The following is a 26555-nucleotide window of genomic DNA, read 5'->3' on the forward strand; positions in this document are numbered from 1 at the left end:
CTGTGGGAGGAAACCGGAGCACCCAGAGGAAACCCACGCAGACACGGGAGAACGTGCAGACTCCGCACAGACAGTGACCCAGCAGGGAATCGAACCTGGAACTCTGGCACTGTGAAGCCACAGTGCTACTCACTTGTGCTACCGTGTTGCTCAAATGTTACATTTGTTCCTGCCTGGCAACAAGAGCAGGACAGAGTGTTTTCATAGGTCACCAGGTCAGTTCAAGAATCAGAAACAGCAGTTCTGAGGCAGTCAGCTTTAGTCAGTCAGCCAGTCTAAATCAGTAAATAAGATAAGTGCCCCAGGCTGGGGAGTGGAAAGGACACAGGGAAAAGTCCAAAAGCACAGAGGGGACAGGGAGAAGTCCTAAAGGGAGAGAGGACAGGGAGAGGTCACAAAAGAATGATGCTGAACATGGGGAGAGACAGGCAGATGTCCCAGTTAAGTCACAAAATAGGTAAAGGAATGTGGTTAGCAGACATTAAGTGCAGAAGGCTCAGCAGAAGCCCTGGTAATGGAAGCGGGCTCAAGAGACACCCTGGTTATTGAAGAAGGCTCAGGAGAGGTCCTGATGACCCAAGAAGGCAGTAGAAGGTTGGTGAGTAAATGCTGCAGGCCACTGAGGTGGAGGTACCCCTCTGGAGCACTAGTATTCTGCATGACATGGCCGAAAAGCTGAAATCATGCTCGTGAGTTGGTGCTTGAGTGTATACTCAGGAATCCAGGGGAATGGAATCTTGGGAGACAAGATTGAAACCCTACAAGGAGGGCTGACATTGAAGTCCTCTGATGGGAAAGACTTGTGTAAAGAATTCCCAGGTTATATCCTTGAAGGTGAAGACTGGAATCCCTCATGAGATAGACAGAGTTTCAGTGAGATTGGTTGACTCACAGTGTATACTGATGTCTGGGTGTGTTGTTGAGAAATCCGCGGACTTTGTCTTGGCCACATTTGCCACTTAGTGTGTAGTGGGGTATGTGCAACCACAGTTTACCTGTTAATTCACATGTACTTCACGTTAACCCTGAATGTTAGAGCACAACATAGATATAGTAAATTGTTTTATGTTTTTAACCTTGTGTAGTAAAGTTTATTTTTGCTCATTGAAAACCATGGAATCTTATGACTTTATTCATTTAGTAAGTTGTTGTTATTGTTATTGTTGTCTTCAATCCCAAACTTTGTCTACTTTAAACAAAATATTCTTGGTCCTAAACTGATCTTATCATCAATAACCTGGAGTCTGGTCAAGGGTCACAACAATGTCAATCACCTTTCAAATACATTTATTAGTTTTGAGATTATTGCAAGTTTAGACGTACCTTTATTTCTTAAAAAATTCTAACTGAAATATTGACAATATTATATAATGCAGAGTTGCTTTGTGCATTACATACTGAGTGCTAACCACAGTCAAATATGGCTTATTTGCACCCTAACATTAGTCTTTAATATCATATTTTGTTTAATTTCATATATAAGTTAGAAAGATTCAAAGCTATTTGTATATTTATCGCATTCCATTGTTGCATGATTAAATACCAGTGACAGTGAAAAGCAGGTGCAAAGGTAAAATTCCTTACCAGTGGCCTGACCTCCTTCAATTGGATAAGTCTCCCTCTCACTCCAATCATGCTGAAGTAAAATATCTTCAGTGCTTTGGCAAACTCAGCATCCCAGCTGGGAAAAGGTGACTTTTGATTGGATCGATCCCCGGTGGATTTTGTTGGGTCGCCATTTGCAATTAGTCCTGGTGAAAAGGTTGGGAGTTAAGCTCGTTGACAATGAATGAGGGGCGAAAACATCCAATATTCAGCGAGGCCTAATAACATCTACAGCTACCTTGATTGGAGGGGAAGCTTCTCAACTTTGCCAATTTCTTCCGCAATTTGAGATTTTCGTTTTGTAAGGTCCGGTTAGAATCTCTGAGGTTTTCTGATTCTTCTTCCAACGTTTTGAGTTGCTCAGAGAGGTTGAATTTGTGCTCTTCTGAATCCTGGATTTTAGACCAGCAAAGTGCGTGAAATACAGAAAGTTGGTCAAAATGATTTCTGTCTGTTAAAAAGAGGCTGGACCAGATTGTCTGATTCTGAGGCTAAGTGGGGAGGATCTGTGCCGTTTTACGGGAAAAAACTGGCGGCGCCCCCTCACCGAAGCTGCGACTAGCGAGGAGCTAGCAGCCATGCCACGCAGAACTCCCGGCTTCCACAAAATAAATGGCCAGAGAATGACCGGGTCTGTGACCGCACATTGCCACGGCGACGACCTGCAGCGGTCGTGCCGTAAAACATGGCACCGGCTGTGCGGGAACCCCACCTGCCAGATAGTGTCTCCCTGGACACCATGTCCCCACCCCCTGGCCACTCCCCCACCAGTCCCCCCAGCCCTCAAGGCAGCGTCTCCAGCCAGTAACACGGCTCCTGCCCGACTATGGCAGTGCTGGACACAGTCTGCAGCCGCCACGCCGGGTTCCTGCACGGCTGGGACCAGAGGTGAACCACATTGTCGTGAATTCGGCCAATCAGGGGCGGAGCATCGGGGATGGCCTTCAGGTGACGCACTGAGGCCATCCCAACAGCGTGCGGCACGATGACACCGTTTCGGAGGGGCGGAGCTTACAAAACCTGCATCAAACAGGCGCCGTCCCCGAATTCGTCGTAAGAAGGGATTCTCCGCCCGATCACCGATTATGAAATCAGTGTCGGGGATCAGAGAAACACGCCTTCTCTGTCATTGGAAGGCAATATGGTTATAATTGCAGAATAAATGTAAACTCAAGTCATCAGTTCCTGCTGCTCAACATTAGAGTTATCAGTGGTCCATCTGTTTGAACATTGATGGAAATAAATATGAATCAACTACATACTTCAACCTTTCTAACACTGGAAGATTTGAGAAAGAACAGATTTAACGTACCAGTGGCACAGATGTCCATTGATTTCTGTAACACAAGTCCAACAGCACGTACCCGTCACTTGCCAGAGGGACATTAGCAAAATCTGTTTCCATTTCTTGGCAACCTTCTGCAAAACACACTTTGGTTACATTTCTGGTTCTGTATAAGTTTATTTCTATCCTGCTTTTGAGTACTTGGTTGGATCCGCATTGAGAAAATAAGACCAACACTGAAAACTTCTGCCTGCTTTGAAAATTTCTCTCTCTCTTTGCCACTGGCCAGAAAGTGAACTGGACCAGCCATAGGAATACTGTGGCTACAAGAGCAGGTCAAAGACTGGGAATTCTGCAACAAGTAACTCACCCCCTGACCCCCTAAAGCCTGTCCACCATCTACAAGGTACAAGTCAGGAGTGTGATAGAACACTCTCCATTTGCCTGGATAAGTACAACTCCAACAACACTCAAGAAGCTTGACACCATCCAAGACAAAGCAGCCCAGTTGATTGACACCCCATCCACCACCTTCAACATCCACTCCCTCCACTGATCCATTATGGCAGCGGTGAGTACCATTTACATAATGCGTTGCAGCCACTCGTCAAGGCTATTTCAACAGCACCTTCGAAACCCACAACCACTGGCACTTAAAAGAAACCATGATGTGGAGATGCCGGCATTGGACAGGGGTGAGCACAGTAAGAAGTCTTACAACACCAGGTTAAAGACCCACGGCGAAGAATCACTGAAACGACTACACGATGACATCAATAAGTTCCTTCCCACCATCAGACTGACCATGGAATACTCCGAAATCAGTTGCATTCTTGGACACACTCATCTCCATCAAGGACGGTCACCTCAGCACTTCGCTATACTGCAAGCCCACGGATAACCTCACGATGCTCCACTTCTCTAGCTTCCACCCTAAACACATTAAAGAAGCCATCCCCTATGGACATGCCTTCCATATACACAGGATCCGCTCAGACGAGGAGGGACGTAACGGACATCTACAGACGCTGAAAGATGCCCTCGTGCGAACGGGATATGGCGCTCGACTCATCGATCAACAGTTCCAACCCGCCACAGCAAAAAACCGCACCAACCTCCTCAAAAGACAAACACAGGACATAACCGACAGAGTACCCTTCGTCGTCCAGTACTTTCCCGGAGCAGAGAAGCTACGACATCTTCTTCGCAGACTTCAACATGTCATCAATGAAGATGAACATCTTGCCAAGGTCATTCCCACACCCCCACTACTTGCCTTCAAACAACCGAGCAACCTCAAACAAACCATTGTTTGCAGCAAACTACCCAGCCTTCAGAACAGCGACCACGACACCACACAACCCTGCCATGGCAATCTCTGCAAGACGTGCCAGATCATCGACATGGATACCACCATTACACGTGAGAACACCGCCCACCAGGTACGCGGTACATACTCGTGTGACTCGGCCAACGTTGTCTACCTCATATGCTGCAGATAAGGATGTCCCGAAGCGTAGTACAGTGGCGAGACCATGCAGACGCTGCGACAACGAATGAACGGACATCGCGCGACAATCACCAGGCAGGGATGTTCCCTTCCAGTCAGGGAACACTTCAGCAGTCAAGGGCATTCAGCCTCTGATCTCCGGTTAAGCGTTCTCCAAGGCGGCCTTCAGGACGCGCGACAACGCAGAAACTTATAGCCAAGTTCCGCACACATGACTGCGGCCTCAATCGGGACCTGGGATTCATGTCGCATTACATTCATCCCCCAGCATCTGACCTGGGCTTGCGAAATCCTACCAACTGTCCTGGTTGAGACAATTCACACCTCTTTAACCTGGGGTTACCCCTATCTCTGGATCTGTAAAGACTTAATTACCTGCAAATGCTCGCATTCTAAGCATTGTCTTGCATCTTTGAATTTGTCTATATATATGTTTCTGGAACATACCTCTTCATTCACCTGAGGAAGGAGCAGTGTTCCGAAAGCTAGTGATTCAAAACAAACCTGTTGGACTTTAACCTGGTGTTGTCAGACTTCTTACTTAAAAGAACGTCAAGGGCAGGAGATTCCACATACCATCCTAACTTGGAAATATGTCACCATTCCTTCACTGTTGCTGGGTCAAAACCTTGGAACCCACCCACCCCTCCCTAACAGCACTGTGGATTTACCTACATAACATGGACTCACCACAATCTTCTAGAGTGCAATTAGGGGTGGACATTAAATGCTGGCCCAGCCAGCAATGCCCACATCCTATGGAATAATAAGTTTTTAAAAATAGTGCGAAGGAGGAAGAGGAGAGGAGGAGTGAGGGAAACAAGGGGAGAGAAGAGGATAGAGAAAAAAAGGAATGTGAGATTGGGGAACTAGAGTTGAGGAGGAGGTGGGAAAGTAGAGGGAGGAGGGCAGGGAGGAGGAGAGGAGAACCCATCCAAGTTCCAAGTCAGGATGGATGGCTTAGAGGGGAAATTGCAAGTGATGACATATCCTGCTCTTGTCCTGATCGAGATCGTGGGTTTGGAAGGTGCTGTCAATGTAGTCTTGCTGAGTTGCTGCAGTGCATTTTGTAGATGGTGCACACTGCCGCCATTGTACATCGATGGTGAAGTGGATAGATGACAAAAGTGCTGGGTTCGGAAGAGAGAGGAGGGGAAGGGAAGAGAAGAAATGTAGGAAGAGGGAAGAGTGCAAATTTTATTCAGCTTAGTGCAGGTTAGGAAATATTCTTTGTGGGGGAATTGCAATGTACATATTCCACAGTAATATTCAAAGGAAATTGGAAAACTACTTAAAGAGAAACAATTTTGTAGGGCTATGAGGAAAAAGCAGGAGAATGTGATGAATTGGAAAACTCCGTCAAAGACCCAGTACTGGCACGAAGGACCAATTGGCCTCCTATATTGTTTCATTCTACAATGCTATGACCGATGAGGGAGCCATTAATGAGGCTCTTGGTAAGATTACATAACAAAATGTAAATTTTGAAAAGGGCCATAGAATGGCTCACTAAATGGTCAGTGTATCAAATACAGCTCGTCTGGCTAATGTCACTGAGGTATGTTTAGAATGGAAATCAATCACTTACAGTGTCAACTCCCAAGTGTAGCTGATACAGAAGGTTCAAGTTTTAAAGCTTTGGAATGAAAATTTCCATTGACAAAGCCAAACATGGGAATTTTCAATGTTGCTTTAGATTGACTGCTGCAATCCATTCAATATTCTGATATATTGCAGACCGATTCGACTATTATCACTGCTTCAGGCATCATTTTCCTACCTAGACAGCAGCTAGGTACCTTGTTCCCCGATTTCTACAACCACTGCTCATGAGCTAGCCCATATGCGTTGCTTGGAGTGAGCCATCTTCCAGCTTTCCCATCTCATCTTCAAGTTAAACACCTACCCCTTAGCATGGTGGTTAGCATAAATGCTTCACAGCTCCAGGGTCCCAGGTTCAGTTCCCGGCTGGGTCACTGTCTGTGCGGAGTCTGCACATCCTCCCCGTGTGTGCGTGGGTTTCCTCCGGGTGCTCCGGTTTCCTCCCACAGTCCAAAGATGTGCGGGTTAGGTAGATTGGCCATGCTAAATTGCCCGTAGTGTCCTAAAAAGTAAGGTTAAGGGGGGTGGGGTTGTTGGGTTACGGGTATAGGGTGGATACGTGGGTTTGAGTAGGGTGATCATTGCTCGGCACAATATCGAGGGCCGAAGGGTCTGTTCTGTGCTGTACTGTTCTATGTTCATTTACCCCATGTTTGGTAACATTTCCCCTCGGTGATACCAAGATCGAGAACACACAATGAAAGAAACTGGACTCAACTGGAGCAACATCATACTCCATCACTATGCCAGTCATAATGCATTTAAGAATGTCACAATAATACCCCCTCATGAAGGCCCCACCTTCTTAACTTTGCCCCTCGCCTGAGGCGTGGTGATCCTCAGGCTAAATCACCACCAGTTAACTCTCTCCCGCAAAGGGGAAAGTAGCCTATGGTCATCTGGGACTATGACTACTTAAAATTAATAACACACATTTTCTTTTTCTAATATTCTTCATTGCCTGTAACACATTGGAATCCTACTTCACCCACCTTGCAGACCCCATAGTTCCAATACAACAGCGTGCGTTTTTAGGTAGCTGAGGAAATCTGTGGTAACGTGTTGAATTGTGAAGCACATTGTGTAGTCCAGCCGAAGATTAGCATGATTCCAGGCAGCAGGGGTATAGAACATTACAGGAAGGCCATACATCATATACCTGCGCACACAAGAAGCTATTTGTTAACAAAATTAATACAAAATTGGCAAATAACACTGAAACTCTCAATTATGTTAAAATTGGAAAATATATACTGAACACAGGCTATTCTATGCTCCAAAACAATTGATAATTACTTACAATATTGCTGAGAATTGATATTAAGATTTTCAGATTTACTCCAAATACATGATTCAAAGATTTTACCAATTATAATGTTTGAGAGGAGAAAGCTTATTTAGATGTTTAAAATGTCCCTCACAGTCTGACCAATTGTTCCCCACAAATCTACCAATGTTGGATTCTTGTGGTAACATACTGCGTTGAAATGGTTTATATCAGTTTCCCCTTGGCATTTCTTGCTGCTTTTAAATCTGAATAAGAGTGTAAGGCTATGAGCTGGGTGCTGGAAGGTGGGATTAAAATCTTCGGCCGGCGTTTGGCTGAATGGCCTCTTTCTGTGCCGTAACTTTCCTATGGTTTTGATGGTTACATTTTTTTGCAGTCTGTGCGCGTGGCAAGTGAATTTGACAGAAGAAGAATATGTATGTAAGCCTGTGCAGAGATTTTTAAACACATCAGGATTAGATATTTTGAGACGTTAAGGTTATGGGAACTTTTGTGTCATTGGAGTTTCAGTAGGAGCTCGCCCTCATGATAAGTTCTGTGTTGTCCCAGTTGGGAAGATACCGATCGGAGGCAATGTCATGCTCTCAGAAAAGAGGGACATTGTGCATATCAGAAACTTTGATGAAGTTGACCTATTCTAAGACAGAATCACTCTGTACAAAATTGAAGAGTTGTGGGTGGGGCGGTACGGTGGCGCAGTGGCTAACAGTGCAGTCTCACGGCACTGAGGACCCGGGTTCAATTCCGGCCCCGGGTCACTGTCCATGTGGAGTTTGCACATTCTCCCCGTTTTGCGTGGGTCTGACCCCCACAACCCAAAAAGATGGCCACGCTAAATTGCCCCTTAATCGGAAAAAAATAATAATTGGGTATTCTAAATTTATATATTAAAAAACAACATAAAAGATATTTAAGACATCCATGATTTTCACTAATTAACTGTGGGAGTCATTCTATTTGGAATTATTGCAGATTCATGTTGAGTTTACAATGTCTATTTGTTGCCAGACCTGAATAAATTTTACATGAAAATGATCAGAGGGAAGGCAATGAAAGGGTTTCATAAAGAGGGAACAGGTTTTCAATTTTCTAGTTTTAATACAATCTCCAGACAGCCAAGGGAAAACTTAAAAGCTTGTGTCCAATTTTGAACTACTCATTGGATTGAAACCCCACGGGCGCGATTCTCCGCAAATGCGGCGAGTCGTAAAGGCTGCCGTGAAACTGGCCGTGTTTCACGGCAGCCTCCGCGTCCCCTCCCAGGACCCGATTCTCCCCCCCCCGGGCGGAGCTAGCAGCGGGGCCCCGTGAAGCACGGCATCGCGGGCTTAGCGACCGTCACTACGTCCGCGCGCCAAGCATCACGCCGGCTGACGTGCACGATGACGTCAGCCGCGCATGCGCGGGTTGGACGGCTCCAACCCGCGCATGCGCGGATGGCGTCATCACACAGACGCGTCAAACCCGCAAATGCGCGGGCCGTCATGCCTCTCAGCCGCCCCGCGGACTGATCCTGTGGGGCGGCGGAAGGACAAATAGTGCGCGGGTATCGGACCTGCTGCCAGCGATTGGTGCCCACCGATCGCAGGCCCATGCCACCCTTGGCACGGCCGTGCCAATCGGTGCCATGGATGTCCGGGACGGCACTTTGCGGCCGTTTTCACAAACAGTGAGAGCAGGTGTGATCGCGTTCGTGAAAACGGCCGTAAAGGCCCGGGAACTCAGCCCATCGGCCTGGGGAGAATCGCTGTTCGCCGTAAAAAACAGCGAGCAGCGATTTGTGTCGTGGGGCGGCCGTGGGGGGCGGTGGGGGGGGGGGGGGGGGGGGGGGGGGGGGAGGGAGAATAGCGGGAGGGCATGAAAATTGTCGGGAAGGCCCTCCCGCTATTCTCCGATCCGTCGTGGGCAGCGGAGAATCGCACCCATGTGTTTGGACCCTTTCTGCACCCCCACCCCATGTATGGAGATGAAATCTGGGATTTCTCACCCAATTTGAACTCCTCTGCTGCTGTGTCCTCGGATCCATTTCACTCCTAAACACAGATGAATCTGCATTTGAAAGTCCATGCGTTTTCCCAACAGATCACCAGGATCAACATTGACAGACTCCTCTCCCAATGGGCTAAACAGAGAACATACGCATGTTAAATTAGTTGCATTTTCTTCGATAAATGCAAGCTTCTCTCAAGTGCTTTTCAAGTTTCACCAGTAGGAAGGCATGGGGTGACTTGCAAGAGCTTTATGATACAAATGTTCACTTGAAATCCTGGCTGCAGGAGAAATCCTGGCTGCAGGAGAAATCCTGGCTGCAGGGCAGCACGGTAGCATGGTGGTTAGCATAAATGCTTCACAGCTCCAGGGTCCCAGGTTTGGTTCCCGGCTGGGTCACTGTCTGTGCGGAGTCTGCACTTCCTCCCCGTGTGTGCGTGGGTTTCCTCCGGGTGCTCCGGTTTCCTCCCACAGTCCAAAGATGTGCGGGTTAGGTGGATTGGCCATGCTAAATTGCCCGTAGTGTCCTAATAAGTAAGGTTAAGGGGGGAGTTGTTGGGTTACGGGTATTGGGTGGATACGTGGGTCTGAGTAGGGTTATCATTGCTCGGCACAACATCGAGGGCCGAAGAGCCTGTTCTGTGCTGTACTGTTCTATGTTCTATGTTCTAAATGTTATGATATTTCTATTGTCGCAACATGCATCTCAAAGTTTGAATGGTTATTTTTTCCAAAGGTATAGGATACTCAATTATGAGAAATATAAGAGTCACAAGAATAGTGAGCAAATAGATGTCAACAGGTGGCATAGTAGCACAGTGGTTAGCACTGTTCCTTCACAGCTCCAGGGTCCCAGGTTCGATTCCTGACTCGGGTCACTGTCTGTGTAGAGTCTGCACATTCTCCCTGTGTCTGCATAGGTTTCCTCCGGGTGCTCCGGTTTCCTCCCACCAGGTCCCGAAAGACGTGCTGGTTCAGGGAATTGGATATTCTGAATTCTCCCTCTGTGTACCCGAACAGGCGCTGGAGTGTGGCGACTAGGGGCTTTTCACAGTAACTTCATTGCAGTGTCTACTGCATAAGTCTACTTGTGACAATAATAAAGATTATTATATGGAATACACAACGCAGAAATAAACTATTTAGCCCAATAGGCCTAAGCCAGTGTTAATACTTCACAGGACCCTCTTCCCATCTGCCTCTACATCTGACCCGATCAGCATAACCTTTATTAAATTGCTTGATGTCTTATAATAGTTTATTTTACCTGAAACTCTTACACCATGGATCCCTCATGATAGTGTTCAATGTATTTCACAACCTTGGGCGGAATTCTCCCGATTTCAGCTTTGTGCTTCCATCAGCGGAGAATTGGGACTGCTTGCCACTGGTGTTAAGAGTGCATCTGACATGCCATTCAATGGCACTTAGGATTTTTTATCCTTAGGATCGCATTCTACTCTGGACTTGAGAGAGGTGAGGCTTATACTCACTGACAGGTCCTGCTCCTGAAAGAAAATCATGCCCCGAGCGCAGAATAATGTTGTTTCCCCCCCCATCCACCCTCATTCACTGGCAGTGCCATGCCCCAATTGCAAGCAGCACTCCCGCACACAGTCCCCCCCCCCCCCCCCCTCAGCCCTCCCTCTTCAGTTCCCGCCTCTTTAGCCCCCCTCTTCAGCTTGTGTTAGGCTCAAGTCGGAGGGGCTCAAGTCAGAGGTCTTTCCCAGGATGGGGGGGTCACTTGGCGAGACTTCCCATCTGCAGCCTTGAAAATCATTAAAATGTTCTTCAGCATGTCAAGATCAAAGATCTGTGAGACGAAAGTGAAAGTCTTCACTCCGGAGCCATAAAACCTTAAATGTGTTTCAACTTGTCAAGATCAAAGATCTGTGAGCTGGCAGTTCATGTATTTCCTTTAATGTGGTGGAAGCATTTGAAATACGTTTATTACAGTCAATTTCATTGCCCTTTAAATTTTTCCAAACTCTTTGCATGCTGAGAAGCCGAAAAGCTTTGAACTGTATTGTTTACATTCAATTTCAATTTCATGGCACATTGCCTTTCACAAGCCTCATGATCAACATATCCAGGCAATTTCAAAGGAAGTATTACAGGGGTTATTTATATAGCTTGACAGGACTCCATTAATTCTGAAGTAATTCCTCTTTTGAGCAAGTGTTCCTTTTGGCTGCAATATTTTTAAGAGGCTGTCTATTTGCTCTGACATGCTTCCTTGAAAGAGCAGATGCTCTGTCTGGGTTCTGCCCCCATACTTTGAGCGGGATTCTTCCCAACCACTCAGGCACGAGCTGCCCGGAAGGTGCGGAATCCTCCGCACCTTCAGGGGCTAGGCCAGTGCCGGCGGGGTTGGTGCTGCGCCAGCTGGCGTGGAAGGGCTTGGTGCCGCACCAACCGGCGCCAAAGGGCCTCCGCCAGCCGGCGCAACTTGGTGCATGCGCGGGAGCGCCAGCATGTGCTGGTGTCATCCCAGCACATGCGCAGGGGGATTCTTCTCTCCACCGGCCATGGTGGTGGTTGACAGCAGCTGGCGCAGAGGGAAAGAGTGGCCCCACGGCACAGGCCCGGCCGCGGATCGGTGAGCCCCGATCGCGGGCCAGGTGACCGTGGGGACAACCCCCGGGGCCAGATCCCCCCCCCCCCCCCCCCCCCAGGACCCCGCAGGCAGCCCGCAGAGCCAGGTCCCACCAGTACGGACCTGGTTTGATTTATGCTGGCGGGACTGGCCAGAAACGGGCGGCCACTCGGCCCATCGCGGGCCGGAGAATTGCCAGCGGGGCTGCTGTCAACAGCCCCCGACTGGCGCGGCGCGATTCCCGCCCCCACCAAAACCCCGGTGCCGGAGAATTCGACAGCCGGTTTCAGGGTGGGATTCACGCCGCCCCCCGCCCCCCCCCCCCCCCCCCCCCCCCCCCCCTGCGATTCTCCAACCTGGCTGGGGGTCGGAGAATCCCGCCCCTTGTCTTTCTAGAAAGCTCTTCAGAACAAAGAAGCCGCTTTAAGACCAGTAATCCTTCCTTCGAAATTGCCTGGACCTGTTCATCAAGAGGCTTGTAAAAGGTAATTGGCCAGGGCACATAGAATCAAGATAAGTGGCAGGAGGTAAAGACTGGACATGAACATAGAACATAGAACAGTACAGCACAGAACAGGCCCTTCGGCCCTTGATGTTGTGCCGAGCAATCATCACCCTACTTAAACCCACATACCCGTAACCCAACAATCCCCCCATTAACCTTACACTACGGGCAATTTAGCATGGCCAATCCACCTAACCCGCACATCTTTGGACTGTGGGAGGAAACCGGAGCACCCGGAGGAAACCCACGCACACACGGGGAGGACGTGCAGACTCCACACAGACAGTGACCCAGCCGGGAATCGAACCTGGGACCACTGGAGCTGTGAAGCATTGATGCTAACCACCATGCTACCGTGAGGCCGAATCATGACGTGTTACTGTACTGGAGTGCATACTACACATATGATTCTGTGTATTTTACACAGAATCATATGTGAGAAAGAACATTTTTACGCAGAGGGTAGTGGGAATCTGGAATTCATTGCCCGAGTTGGTGGTGGATGCAGAGACCCTAAACTCTTTTTAAAAGTTCCTATTGCTTCTTGGCCTTTCGGCTAAGATCAAATGTAGTATCTGCTCTGTCTTTTGGCCCAGATCTGTATGTCTCTCTTGTGGGGACCATGAATTGGATTCAATTTGAATTTGAATTGGTTTTTGGAGCAGACAAGGAGCTGGATTAAGGGTTCGCCCCTGTCCACACTCTGAGCCCTGGCTTTGTAACTCAGAAAAAGTAATTTTTATAAAGTACCTGGATCTGCACCTTAACTGCTCTTAGAAACAGGGCTATGGATTGGGTACAGGAAGATGGGATTAGAAAGGGCAGCTGAGGGTCGTCAGGCGGGCATGGACAAGATGGGTCATGTGGCCTCCTTCTCTGTTGTAACCTTTACTTACAACAGAGAAGGAGGCCACTTGACCCATCTTGTCCATGCCCGCCCGAGGACACTCTCTCTTAAGCCCTAAAACCTTTAATGATTTAAATGTTTTAGGGATACAAAGAGAAGACTTTCACTTTCTTCTCACAGATCTTTGATCTTGACAAGCTGAAAGACAGTTTAATGATTTTCAAATGGGAAGACTGCTTGACTCCCGGCTGGGGGCTGGAGCATCCCAGTGAGTTCTTTCTCCTGCCCAATAAAGATATTTAAATGGGTTTTAATTAAGTGGTTGAATGTTTCCACCGGGTCTGGGCGAGAACCACGCCGGGTCTGGGCGAGAACCTCGCCGGATCTGGGCGAGAACCTCGCCGGATCTGGGCGAGAACCTCGGCGGGTCTGGGCGAGAACCTCGGCGGGTCTGGGCGAGAACCTCGCCGGGTCTGGCCGAGAACCTCGCCGGTTCTGGGCGCGAACCTCGCCGGGTCTGGGAGAGAACCTCGGCGGGTCTGGGCGAGAACCTCGCCGGGTCTGGGAGAGAACCACGCCGGGTCTGGCCGAGAACCTCGCCGGGTCTGGCCGAGAACCTCGCCGGTTCTGGGCGCGAACCTCGCCGGGTCTGGGAGAGAACCTCGGCGGGTCTGGGCGAGAACCTCGCCGGGTCTGGGAGAGAACCACGCCGGGTCTGGCCGAGAACCTCGCCGGGTCTGGGCGAGAACCTCGCCGGGTCTGGGCGAGAACCTCGCCGGGTCTGGCCGAGAACCTCGGCGGGTCTGGGCGAGAACCTCGCCGGGTCTGGGAGAGAACCACACCGGGTCTGGCCGAGAACCTCGCCGGGTCTGGGCGAGAACCTCGCCGGGTCTGGGCGAGAACCTCGCCGGGTCTGGCCGAGAACCTCGGCGGGTCTGGGCGAGAACCTCGCCGGGTCTGGCCGAGAACCTCGGCGGGTCTGGGCGAGAACCTCGCCGGGTCTGGGCGAGAACCTCGGCGGGTCTGGGCGAGAACCTCGCCGGGTCTGGGCGGGAACCCCGGATGTCAATCCCATTTTTGGCCTCACACCCGATTCAAAGGGCCATCCTGATTCTTGCTTTTGGCTAGCAGCCCTGGAAAATTCCCCCATCTTACATATTCTGCTCAGGTGAATTTTGCAATCCATGTGCTGCCAGTAGGCCCACCCATGCAACTATTGCGAATCTGAAACCTTTGAGTTTCTGATCCACATTGTCTGCATGTAAAGATTTGCTGGTGCCACGTAGTCTGGCATCATTTACTGCTCGATGCCCAATTACAAATACCTTTCAGCTCATGTAAAAGATTCGGCTCATTTCGGTGAAAAATCTAACAATTTAAACTCATTCAAAATCCACTCACTTCCAAAGAGATGAAATCCGGCCCACAATTGAATATTGCTGAAGCCTCACTAACGTGTGGCAAGCGGGACTATATTACTCAATAAAATTAACTGTTTCAAAATATTCTCAAGTACCTTTTCTGGAATTTTGTTCTGGTTCAATATCAAAAACCAAAAATTGAAAGCACAACAGAGACCGTGCGACCAAGGAGTAAAGTTCTAAAGTAAATTAATTTTCCAGCTACTCTTACAATTCTCATGAAGAGTTATTGAGGGTTAATGGTTATTTTAGCAGGAGTAAACATGTCACTGTGTTGATAGCATGGCCACGTTATCCATTGCGTCTTCTACAGCTACAGTAATAAATATTTAGATTTTAATAGTGTTATTGCGTAGCCCTGTTCTCCAGTTTATTTTGAAATCAAAATCGGACCCAAAGGCTGTCAGACCTAGGCAGAATTAAGGTTATATTTATGGGGAAGATAAATCAGAGCAAGACAAAATTCAAATCTATTTACCCTTTAGAGGAAGCAATGGCAGTAGAACTGCTGTGGGACAAAATATTTCTTAGCATCAGTACAATGTCGTTTTAGCTTTTTAAGACTATGGTATCGCATACCAGCTGCTGGGAGATGTAGTTATTTTTTCCTTCTTATTAATTCTTTTAACAACTTTCTTATTATTCATTTCCAGGATGTGGGCACCGCTGCCTGGACCATCATTTATTGCCCATCCCTAGTTGCCCTTGAGAAGGACAGTGCCCATGAGCTGCTTTATTGAATAGCTGCAGTCCCTGAGATATAGGTATATCCACAGTGCTGTTAGGGAGTGAATTCCAGCGAGAGTGATGGAGCAGCAATATATTTCCAAGTCAGGATGGTGATTGACTTGGAGGGAAACCTATAGGTGGTGGTGTTCCCAGGTATCTGCAGCCTTTGCCTTTCTGAATGGTAGTGGTGGTGGATTTGGAAGGTGCTGTCCAAGGAGTGAATGGTGTTAAGTGTCTTGAGCATTGTTGCAGCTGCACTCACCCAGGTAAATGGAGAGTATTCCATTCCCCTCCTCTGTGCCTTGTAGGTGCTGGGCAGGCTTTGGGGAGTCATGAGGTGAGTTACTCGCTGTAGAATTCTGAGCCTTTGACCTGCCGTGGCAATTGTCTGTGGCAATCCATGGATGCATATAAATTCAAGTTCCAGCTACTCCATTGACATGTATATGTTCTTGACACTATTGGGTACTCATACCTGGTTGCCTGATAAAGGTGCGAATCGGGAAATAACACCAGAATTGTAGCCCTTCCATCCCTGGAAATGGGCTGGCAGGGGCGCTGTGCCACACACCCTTATTTAATTCATTTTTACGGGATGGGGGCTTCACTGGCTAGACCCATCCCTAATTACCCTTGAGAAGTTGGTGGCGAACTACCTTCTTGACCTACTGCTGTCCATGTGGTGTAGGTATACCCACTGTATTATTAGGGTCGGAGTTCAAGGATTTTGACCCTGTGACAGTGAAGGAATGCCGATATATTTCCAAATCAGGACGGTGAGTGACTTGAAGGGGAACTTACAGGTGGTGGTGTTCCCATGTATCTGCTGCCTTTGCCTTTCTAGATGGTAGTGGTCATGGGTTTGGAAGGTGCTGTCTAAGGAGCCTTGGTGTGTTTCTGCAGAGCATCTAGTAGATGGTGCACACTGCTGCTACTGTGTGTGTCAGGATGGGTGCCAATCAAGCAGGCTGCTTTGCCCTGAATGGTGTCAAGCTTCTCGAATGTTGTTGGAGCTGCACTCATCCAGGCAAGTGGTAAGTATTCCATTACACCCTTGACTTGTGCCTTGTAGGTGGTGGACAGGCTTTGGGGAGTCAAGAGGTGAGTTATTCACTGCAGGATCCCTACCCTCTGACCTGCTCTTGTAGCCGCAATATTGATATATTTATATGGCTAGCCCAGTTCAGTTTCTGGTCAATGGTAACTCCCAGGATGCTGATAGCGGGGGATTGAGTGATGACAATGCAATTGAATGTCAAGGGACAATGACTTAATTCTCTCTTATGGTCATGGCCTGGCAATTGTGTGGCGTAAATGCTACTTGGCACTTGTCAGCCCAAGCCTGGATATTGTCCAGGTCTTGTTGCATTTGCACATGGACTGCTTCAATATCTGAGGAGTCGTGAATGGCACTGAGCCCGCCTATGCTGGAAATGTACCAGCCGAGGAGGTGGGGGTGTGGGGGGGGGGGGGGACATTGAGTGGCGGTGGGCATTCACCATTAGGTCAATTGTGGACTGTAAATGGCCAATTAATCACCACTTAAGAGCCACCACTTGGCACCAGTGGTATTTTACCAGTTGTGAGGGAGGCCCATGCCAATTGCCAAGGCTGCTATGTAAACCATGTGAACACTGACTAGGGGGCTTGGCGGGGGGATGCCTCCTGTTTGGGCACCCATTCTTATAAGGATGGGTTGGAAAAGTTAAGCTTGTTTCCACTGGAGTTTATAAGAGCGAAGGGTGACTTGTTTGCAGTATATAAGATCCTGAATGTATTGACAAGATGGATGTTGAAAGGATATTGTGGGTGAGTCCAGAAATAGGGGGCACAGTTTTAAAATTAGGGGTTACCCTTTTAGGACAGGGCTGAGGAGAATTTGTTTCTCAGAGGTTTGAGAGACTTTGGATCTCTCTGCTTCAGAAGGTGGTGGAAGTGGGGTCACTGAATATTTTTAAGGCAGAGGTATATGGGTTCTTGTTAGGCAAGGGAATCACAGGTTATTGGGGGTAGGTGGGGAATGCGGAACTCAACGGGCCACTCCACGGCATGTTTTGCGGGGCCCGCCAATGGCCAGTGGTGGGATCTTCCAGTCCCGTCATTGTCAATGGGGTCTTCCTGTTGTTCTCACCATCGCTGGGGAACCGAAGGAGAGGGATCGCCATCAGTGGAACCGGGAGGTCCTGCCAGTGGGAATGGCTGGAAAATTTTGGTTAACACAAACAGATCACCCAAGATATCATCGAATGAGCAGCCTTGCGGGGCCATATGACCTACTTCTGATCCCATTTCAATTGTTTGTATTACCAAGTGGAGATTCCCCCCCAAATTAATGGGTGTTCGGAGGATCCAAATTTATTCAAACAGATTAAACCCCTATCCTGTCTATATATCCTTGGACTAAGGCCATAGGAAGAACGTAACAGGAAATAGTTATGTCAATTCCTGACAATCAATATTTTTCCATGACTGCTATTCCACACGATACTCTATCCAAAAGAGAAAACCTCCCAATATCAAGTGCCAATCATTTACCCAATAGGGAACACGTAATTCCAACTCATCATCCCAACAATTCTTGAAAAAAACATCAATATTGTTTATGTCATTCAATTTAAGAGTGTGGGTATTTTGTCGTAGTGTTTGGGACTTACGTTCCAGTTGATCTGCAGGGGAATAATCTGATCTGGATAACAGCTTCCTCTTTTCCTTGATTGTTGATAACGTCCACCTGGTCTTCGTATGCTATGCAATACGCCAAAGATGCCAACCACACATGGGCACTGCAACATATTTACACTGGTTCGTATTGATGGGAAAGTGGCACAAGTAACCATTTTACTGATTAATTACTTTGTCATTTTTGAAGATTTAAGCTGCAAAATTAATCCAATTAGTAACATATTTTCATTGTTACCACTTTAAAGATGGTTTCTCATCTAGTTCACCTGTATTCTGGCCTCTTGTCCAACCCCCATTTGAATTGCTTCATCATCTGCAACTGTGCCTTTGGCTACCTAGCTCGAAGCGTTGACATTTTCCTCTTGCCTACTACTCTATCCTTCTTAAAGATGTTCCTTAAAACCTACTGATTTGGCTACTGTCCCAATATCTCCTTCAATATAACCTGGTGTTAAATTCAGTTTGGCAATACTGCTGTGTTCTTAAAGATGCTACATAAATGCAAGTTGTTATTGGTATTCCAAATAATTTGTCCTAATTACATCCTGGAAATCCTTGTATATCCGGGAGCTATGTGAACTGAATTCAATATAGTAGCAACATCATGATACAAATTGAACCAATATCCCTTTGAGGCAAAATGTTGCATGTGCCATGATCAATAATAAGCATAATGAAAGCATCATTCTCTTGCATTACATGCTGTCTGAATTTTACCTCCCAATGTGCAAGATCTCGACAGGATCCCAGAATGGATCTTGTTCCATCTTATTCTGTAATCTTCCATTTTCCAGAAAGTGCTGGTACATGTCTTCAATTAAAAGCTTTCGATCTGTGAACTTGTCTCGTGGCCAGATCTCGACCTTGAAATAAACCAATAGTCGCTTTGTTTTTCGGTCACAGAAATATATGGCTGCGGGCAACTATTGGTTTACCAAGTATGGGGTATGAAGGATGAACATGTTCATACAAGTCCAGGAAACTGAACACAAAACAAATCGAAGCCGGGTTCAAACTTGATTAGCAGACTCCCTTCCCTGAAGGACATTCATGAATCAGTCAGGTCTTTCCAACAACCTGACAACATATCACAATTTCCTTTATCCTGTGCCGGCCCACAAACACCCAAAGGTATTGAATTTCATTTCGTAATTTATCATGGTGGAATTTGACCTTACGAACTCCGGGTAGCTAATCCATACTTTAGCCTGTAGAGTACACTAATGCAGCCATACATAAGTGATGTGTAGTGGGAGTGATCAAATGTAACACCTTACTCAGAACTTCTCATGTGGCAAACTTTTGATCTTAAGAGGCATTTGGATGTGTTGCGGTGCATTGTTACAGGGTGACCGTGAAAAAATAAATCAATGTCTAAGTTACTCTGAACATCTACACTGGCATTTGGCGCAATGTTGAATTGGCAGAGGCCTGAAAAGCTCCCAGAGAAAGGCAAAAGAAAACACATACATGCTCACCCTTACTAGATAATGTAGTAAATTATTTGACATCATTATTCTTACTGTGGGAGCAGACAGATAGAACAAATATTTGAATATACTTGGCATGGCTCCTTTTCCTACTAACTCAGGACCACCACTTTGAGGGACACAGTAGCTGGCATGATACTATCACATCACATAGCCATAATATTGACTACACAGCGGTTGTACTGCCTTGATCCCATGTCAGACATGACTAGAGACTCGCATTAACTTGAGATTTCTTTTCAAAGATTAAACGAAAAAGAGGTGCAGATTTTATATTTCATGTTTTTCATAAATCTTTTTTTCTCGATTTGTCATTCGGAAATTGACAACGCTGGCAAGACTGCATTTGTTTCCCACCCCTAAAGGCATTTCCCTTTTACAACTACATGGCTTGTCAGGGGGTATTAGGGTTTCCCACATTGTGTGAACTCGGACTGGGTGAAGACCAGACCAGGTCCTATGCTAACATACACTCTATTTTAGCTGAAACATTATTTAATATTCAACGAATCTCATAACATTTTTGAGAAATACTGGGCGGGATTCTCCCATTCGGCGGCAGAGTGTCCACGCCGCCAGAAACAACGTCGCATTTCACTACGGCGTGAACAGGCCGCTGGAAGTGCCGATTCTGGCCCCTACAGGGTGCCAGCATGGCGTGGAGCGGTTCACACCGCTCCAGCCTCCCATCCCGGCGCGAACTGTGCGCCGCGAGATCCGTGCATGCGCAGTGGCGTCAGCGTCAACCCGCGCATGTGGGACACGCTGGCCCCGACGCAACATGGCGCAGGAGTTCAGGGGCCGGCGCGGAAGGAAATAGGCCTGGGGAGCGAGAGGCCGGCCCGCCGATCGGTGGGCCCCTATCGCGGGCCAGGCCCAATCGGAGGGTTCCCCCCCCCCCCCCCCCCCCCCCGGGGTCGGAGCCCTCCCCCCGGGGTCGGAGCCCCCCGCCCCCCCCCCCTCCACTGGCTGCCCCCCGACCCTGCGCACAGAGTTCCCGCCGGCTGCAACCAGGTGTGGACGGCGCCGGTGAGACTCTGCCTTTTTAGAGCAGCCGCTCGGCTCATCCCAGACTGAGAATCGGTGGCCCGGCAGCGTACAGCGGCCCGCGACCCGCGCCGTGCCAAACGCGCCAGCGCCAATGGCGCCGATTCTCCACTCCGCGGAGAATCACGTGCTGACGTCGGGGAGGCGTGGCCCGGTTGCGGGGATTCTCTGGCCCGGCCATGGGCTGGGAGAATCCCACCTGATGTTTTAGTCATTTGATGCCGTTCAAGTCACACATCTGGAAAATATATTATTAAAATCTTCCAATTACATTTGCATTAGCACAAATCAATTAGACTTGAAATTGTATCTGGACAGTGCATAAATTAACATTGCTTACTTATAGCGGCCGCTGTTGATATCGCTTACCTGTTTGGTTAGCTTGTTTGTTACCTTGACAATAATTTCTTTTTCCAATTCTTCCCCCCTGGCGTTTGTTGATGTCAAGTTTTTCACCTCTATTTCAAAGGTAACCCCCTTTTGGAAATACAAAAATGCACCATTATTTTGGTATTGCATTAACAACAAAATTTACTTTTCTTTGCACCATTGTAAATCTTTCATTGGAAGAATGCAAATTGTCAAAGCTAACTGTTCCCAGGTCTTTGTACATATATCTCTCTAATTAACCATCAAGGACCATTGAAGATGGTATGGATTGAATCCCTGGTGATTTCACCTTCCTCCCTTGTAGCAACTGGTTGTTCCGGACTTGGCGAAATCCTTCATTCCTTTCGTGCCTTTCACAACATCAGGTCATCCCAATGAATTTTACAGATTTTTAAGTGTGGACACTTCACTTAGGAAATATACCAGCCAATTTACACACAGAAAGGTACACAAATAGCAAGGAGATACTTTGGGCGGGATTTACCGGCTGTTCACGCCAACAGGAAATTCCGTTCCCATGCCGGCACACGGATTTCCGTGCAACGAGGGGTACGGTCACCGGGAAATCGCATTGACAACGAAGGCGTCGGTAGACCCCGCTGGTGGGCTACATCCACCCCAGCAAAACACACGGCGGGGTGGTCAGTAAATCCCGCCGTCGGGACAATGTTCGGCCAGGATTCCAGGTGAATGCTCCTATTCTTCAGAATGCCATGGCATCTATTACATCCACCTGAGGGGACAAATCCAGTTTTGTACCTTGCAATGACAGCACAGTACACATGGCCGGCATTTATGTGCTCGGAGCTCTGGAGTGGCCCTTGAATTCACAAGTTTCTGACTCAGTGCTACCTGCTAAGCCAAGTTTCAACAGAGCAAAGAGTTACTACATGTCGAAACAGGCAGTATTGGCGATACTATTCATCATATTGGATAATCTAGAGGTCATTTTAACCTCCAAAACGAGAAGGTGTCGAGCGAGATGTGAAAAATTTAATACACTCAGAATCTGACCCCCAACCTGTCCACTTCCAGGTTTAACTGAGGGGGGAGACAAGGGGACAACTTATTCCCAGGACATTGAGGGGCCATTTCGAAATTAGAAAAAGGCTGGCAGCCTCACATTTAACCTGTTTTACAGGATGTAACACTGACTCGCTGGCTTTCTTTGGTGGCTCAAAGGAAGCAGGGAATATTCCTGGGAAGAGAAGAGGCATACTGCCTTTGCAACACTGCTTGTGTGCCGGGAGGAGTCAGAGTGATTCTCCCCCAGCCACTAAGCCTCCTGCTTCCCTAGGATTGAATCCTCGTCCTGCCCATGATCCCAATAGCAGCTACAGGCTCCTTGGCTATGCCTTCAGCCTGCTCCCCAATGCTCCCTGGTGCACTGGTAGCCAAGCCTGTCAATCAGGCTGACTTCCAGACACGAGAATCTGTCAATAGAAATATACCCATACTCCACAGCGTACGGAAAACGTTGGTTTGTCAAAACTACACCCCTGTCACAATCAGCGCCTTTATTTCAGTATTCCATTATAATGCTAGAAAATATATTTTACAAAGGAAGCAAACATGTAATTAGTTTTGTAAAACGACTGATCACAGTAAAAAAGTATTGGACACAAAGACTCAGGAACTTGCAATTAGTTGTGTCTTCCCAACCTGTAGTTCTATTGTGGGCTGCTGAGGAGAGCTTCCTGGAGCTCCTCAGAAAAGGTAGGATTATAAAAGCAAAGTCTTAACAAGACCATAGGGGAGATTGAATCATCGCAGGAAATGAGGAAATATACCTTGTTAAGTTCTTCACTTATTTGGTTTGCCTGAGCCACCATTGGCATGATTGCTGTGAAATCATGAAAGATTCTGGCCAAATTAGGATCCAGATTTTCCGCCTGTTTTTCACCGACTCCTAATAAGCACAAGAAAGAAAATTTGACGGCAAGAGATTAAAACCAGTTGTCAGTAGTTCCATGAACTATCTACGAAAAAGAACAGGTGGAAAATAGTAAACAAGGGAGAATGTATATGTTGGAGCTAAAGGAAAGAAAAGTAATTAATACCACAGTAGGTATGAACTAAATCATTTATTGTTTATTCTATATTTCATCTAATTTTATTTCATTATCCAGATTGGGGAAAAATCACAATGAAGTAATACACTTGAAAATAAATATTTTCTTACTGCGCACCTGAGCTATGTTGGGTCCTTTGTCTGTGAAGCATATGTTCCATAGACAAAGAACATTGACAATGTGATTCTCCCTCCAGGAATGAGTATTAGAGCAACTTTAAATAAAAATTTGCACAGGGCAAAACCATCTAGCCCATGGACATCAAAAATATTTAGTGGGTAGCCGTGCAGTGAATGTAGTTAACTTCTCCGATTTAGGCATTAGCAATTTTTCACCTTTTCACTCAATAATTTCTTTCTGATGGCATGTGACGTTTTCATAACTGTTTTAAATCTGCAATTAGATCCTTTAGCTTGTGCAGTAAAGCAACAATCGCGTAAAATAACTTTAAAACTGGACACTAAAATTTATCCGACCAAGTGGTTTAAATGATGATGGGGAAGGTTCTGAGGAGGAGAAGCTTAGTCTGAGCAACCAGCTATTATTCTTCATTGGGGATGCTTTGGTCATGTTAAAATCAGTCTCCTGTAATGTACATGGGACCCCACAATTGCACGGTAGCATTGTGGATAGCACAATCGCTTCACAGCTACAGGGTCCCAGGTTCGATTCCGGCTTGGGTCACTGTCTGTGCGGAGTCTGCACATCCTCCCCGTGTGTGCGTGGATTTCCTCCCGGTGCTCCGGCTTCCTCCCACAGTCCAAAGATGTGCAGGTTAGGTGGATTGGCCATGATAAATTGCCCTTAGTGTCCAAAATTGCCCTTAGTGTTGGGTGGGGTTACTGTGTTATGGGGATAGGGTGGAGGTGTTAACCTTGGGTAGGGTGCTCTTTCCAGGAGCCGGTGCAGACTCGATGGGCCGAATGGCCTCCTTCTGCACTGTAAATTCTATGAATTGCCATTTCATGACAGATCTAAGTGAAAACTGTACCATTCACTCTTCAACTAGTTTCATTGGCATTAGAGCAGAAGGGTCGCTAAAAAAAAGTAAGGGTTTCAACCATTTTTTGTGGGCCAGGAGAAGCGGGATTTCTGGTCTACTTCAGCTCCAGACTTTCAAGTGGTAGCCACCATTGCATTGGCGCTAATAACCCCAGGACTGTGAAGTGGAAGATTGTAGCCTTTCCAGAATTCATATTAACATTAGAAGGCAGCACTTGCTCTCTTTCACAGTTAACATGTGTAATTTCAATCACTCACTGGCAGTAGTCAGACACTCATTTAAATAACTAGAGGCTGTTTGAAGATAATATTAATACAGGAAAATAAAAAAGAAATAAAGAACTGGTTATATTTAATTGCATGGTGGCACAGTCGTTAGCACTGTTGCCTCACAACATCAGAGACCTGGGTTCAATTCCCGCTTCGGGTGACTGTCTGTGTGGAGTTTACATGTTCTCTTTGTGTCTGCGTGGATTCTCTGCAGGTGCTCTTGTTTCCTCCCACAGTCTAAAGATGTGCTGGTTAGGTGGATTGGCCATGCTATATTGTCCCTCAGTGTTCAAAGATGTGCAGGTTAGGTGGGGTTATGGGGATAGTGCAGGTGAGTGGTAAGTGAGTCCCAGGGGCTCTTTTGGAGGATCGATGCAGACCTGATGGGCCAAATGGCCTCCTTCTGCACTGTAGGGATTCTATGGGTGTGATTTAGCCATCGAGTTGCATCCGGCACGGATCTGGGCACAAGGGTGAATTGCACAAGACCCCCAATTCGGGCTTCCCACCGAGCGCCGGGCCGATCACGAGTCACCCGACTTCCTCCATGTGGCACGATCTGGATCTCGCCCGATCTGCATGTTCAAATGAGCCATACCTTGTATGCACTCGGGAGTCACTAGCCGCGCCTGCGAGATGTGTCCAGGGCACCATTTAAAAATGGGCTCCACAAAAGTGGACCAGGCATAACGGCATCTTGGGGGGTATCGCAGGCCATTAGAGACCCCCGGGTGGTAAGGGTAGTACCCTGGTACTCCCCCCGACACCCAGGCGCGGCCAGCCTGGCAACCTAGCTGGCCAGGGTTCGGGCCCAGGGTGGGCCTTGACCTTTGGAGGGGGATTTTTGGGCCTCAACAAAAGGTGTTGAACAGGTGTTGAGGTGTTGAACAGGGGGTCCCAAAAGCAGGGGTATGGCTTTAAGGGGGGTGGGGGGGGGGGGGGGGGGGTGTCTAGAGATGGTTCAAAATGGTGCCCTGATCAGTGAGGAGCTATTCCTATAAGAAATCAGCCAAAGTGTGACTTTGGAGGGGAGAAATTTCCTGTGACCAGAAAAAACTGCCAAGTGCCGTTGAATATCCGCGTTGTAACCACCAAGAAACACCTCGCCAAATCTGCCCAAAAGCAGACTTTCACTTTTGTCCGTTGAATCGCACCCTCTGATTCTATGACTCTATGTAGATTGTAACCAGCTGCTTATTATTTTGGCTTGTCATGATCAAGACCAGGAGTATACAGCTGAAACCTTTTGCCCCTAAGCACTAGAAATACGTTCATAAGGTCAAACATTATTAGAGTTAAAACTGAAACATACCTAGATTCACCTGTCCAAATGCTTCGATAGATGCCAATTCCGAAGCAAAAAATTCATAGCTGTATTTATGAATTTTATCCCTGCCACTTCGTTCATGTGGGAAACCCACATACAGGTAGAATGAACAGGATCCCATTATCACTCTGTCCTGCTGAGGCAGAAAACAGTTGTGTCTGTCATCATTTACTGTACAAATACATCATAGGACAGTGCAGGTCTTTGCGATCTTCAGGAGGCAATCTTTGATTTATAGTGCAACTACATTTTTTCAAAAATCAAGCAGTTGTGTCTATCAAGCTCTCGATATTTGTACATTTAGGAATATTTCCTTAAGTGGTAGGTATGTTCAGAATCCCATATATCTGAGGTTACAAAAAAGCTATTATTGAATAATTCAATGAAGATTGAAGCTAGATTTTTAGGTGACTATTTTGATGAATGATTGCACATTTTCTCTGAGCTTTAAATTGACCAAGTACCACTTGGCTTTCTTACAATTACAGTTAATGGCAGTCATCACTAACACAGAGTCTAGTGTAGTTCTGTTCCCAAGACTACACAAATAATATGAATTCAGAAGGTTGCAGTTTCATGTTTAACTCCAGAGACTTAAACAAACAAATCTAAGGAAGCATTCCCATGCAGTATTGAGAGAGTATGGTACTGTCTCTGTCATTTTTCAGATTATATGTTAACTCAAAGGCACTGTCTACTTTCTTGGGCAGATGTGAATGATGTGCATTATTTTAAAGAAGAGCAGCTTGATCCTAATTGTCATTCCTCCATCAATGTCGGAATGGAGGCAGGGGTTTGAAAATGATGGACGGTATCCAATTCTCGTATCCCATCCCTGTTCTAGGCGTGTGGGTTTTTAAATGCTGCCTGCTAATGATTCATTAGTGAGCCTTTCAGC

At 47.2% G+C, this 26555-nt stretch overlaps 1 protein-coding gene and 1 pseudogene across 1 annotated transcript in view; one reads left to right on the forward strand and one right to left on the reverse strand.

Moving 5' to 3' along the window:
* LOC119962245 (kinesin-like protein KIF28P) overlaps positions 1–26555 on the reverse strand; it is a 125020-nt gene that overhangs the window by 22190 nt on the left and 76275 nt on the right. Inside the window, exons 15-24 of the mRNA XM_038790235.1 lie at positions 25643–25790; positions 22777–22895; positions 20966–21073; positions 18777–18922; positions 18032–18160; positions 9278–9412; positions 6995–7161; positions 2918–3024; positions 1844–1997; positions 1585–1751 (exon numbers count right to left, since the gene is read on the reverse strand). Coding sequence (XP_038646163.1) covers positions 1585–1751; positions 1844–1997; positions 2918–3024; positions 6995–7161; positions 9278–9412; positions 18032–18160; positions 18777–18922; positions 20966–21073; positions 22777–22895; positions 25643–25790 — 1380 coding nt within the window. The remainder of the gene's footprint in view (positions 1–1584; positions 1752–1843; positions 1998–2917; positions 3025–6994; positions 7162–9277; positions 9413–18031; positions 18161–18776; positions 18923–20965; positions 21074–22776; positions 22896–25642; positions 25791–26555) is intronic.
* On the forward strand, positions 12917–13121 carry LOC119962546 (annotated as a pseudogene).

The sequence above is a fragment of the Scyliorhinus canicula genome, chromosome 2, assembly GCF_902713615.1.
Source record: "Scyliorhinus canicula chromosome 2, sScyCan1.1, whole genome shotgun sequence".
In the NCBI taxonomy this organism is placed as follows: Eukaryota; Metazoa; Chordata; class Chondrichthyes; order Carcharhiniformes; family Scyliorhinidae; genus Scyliorhinus; species Scyliorhinus canicula.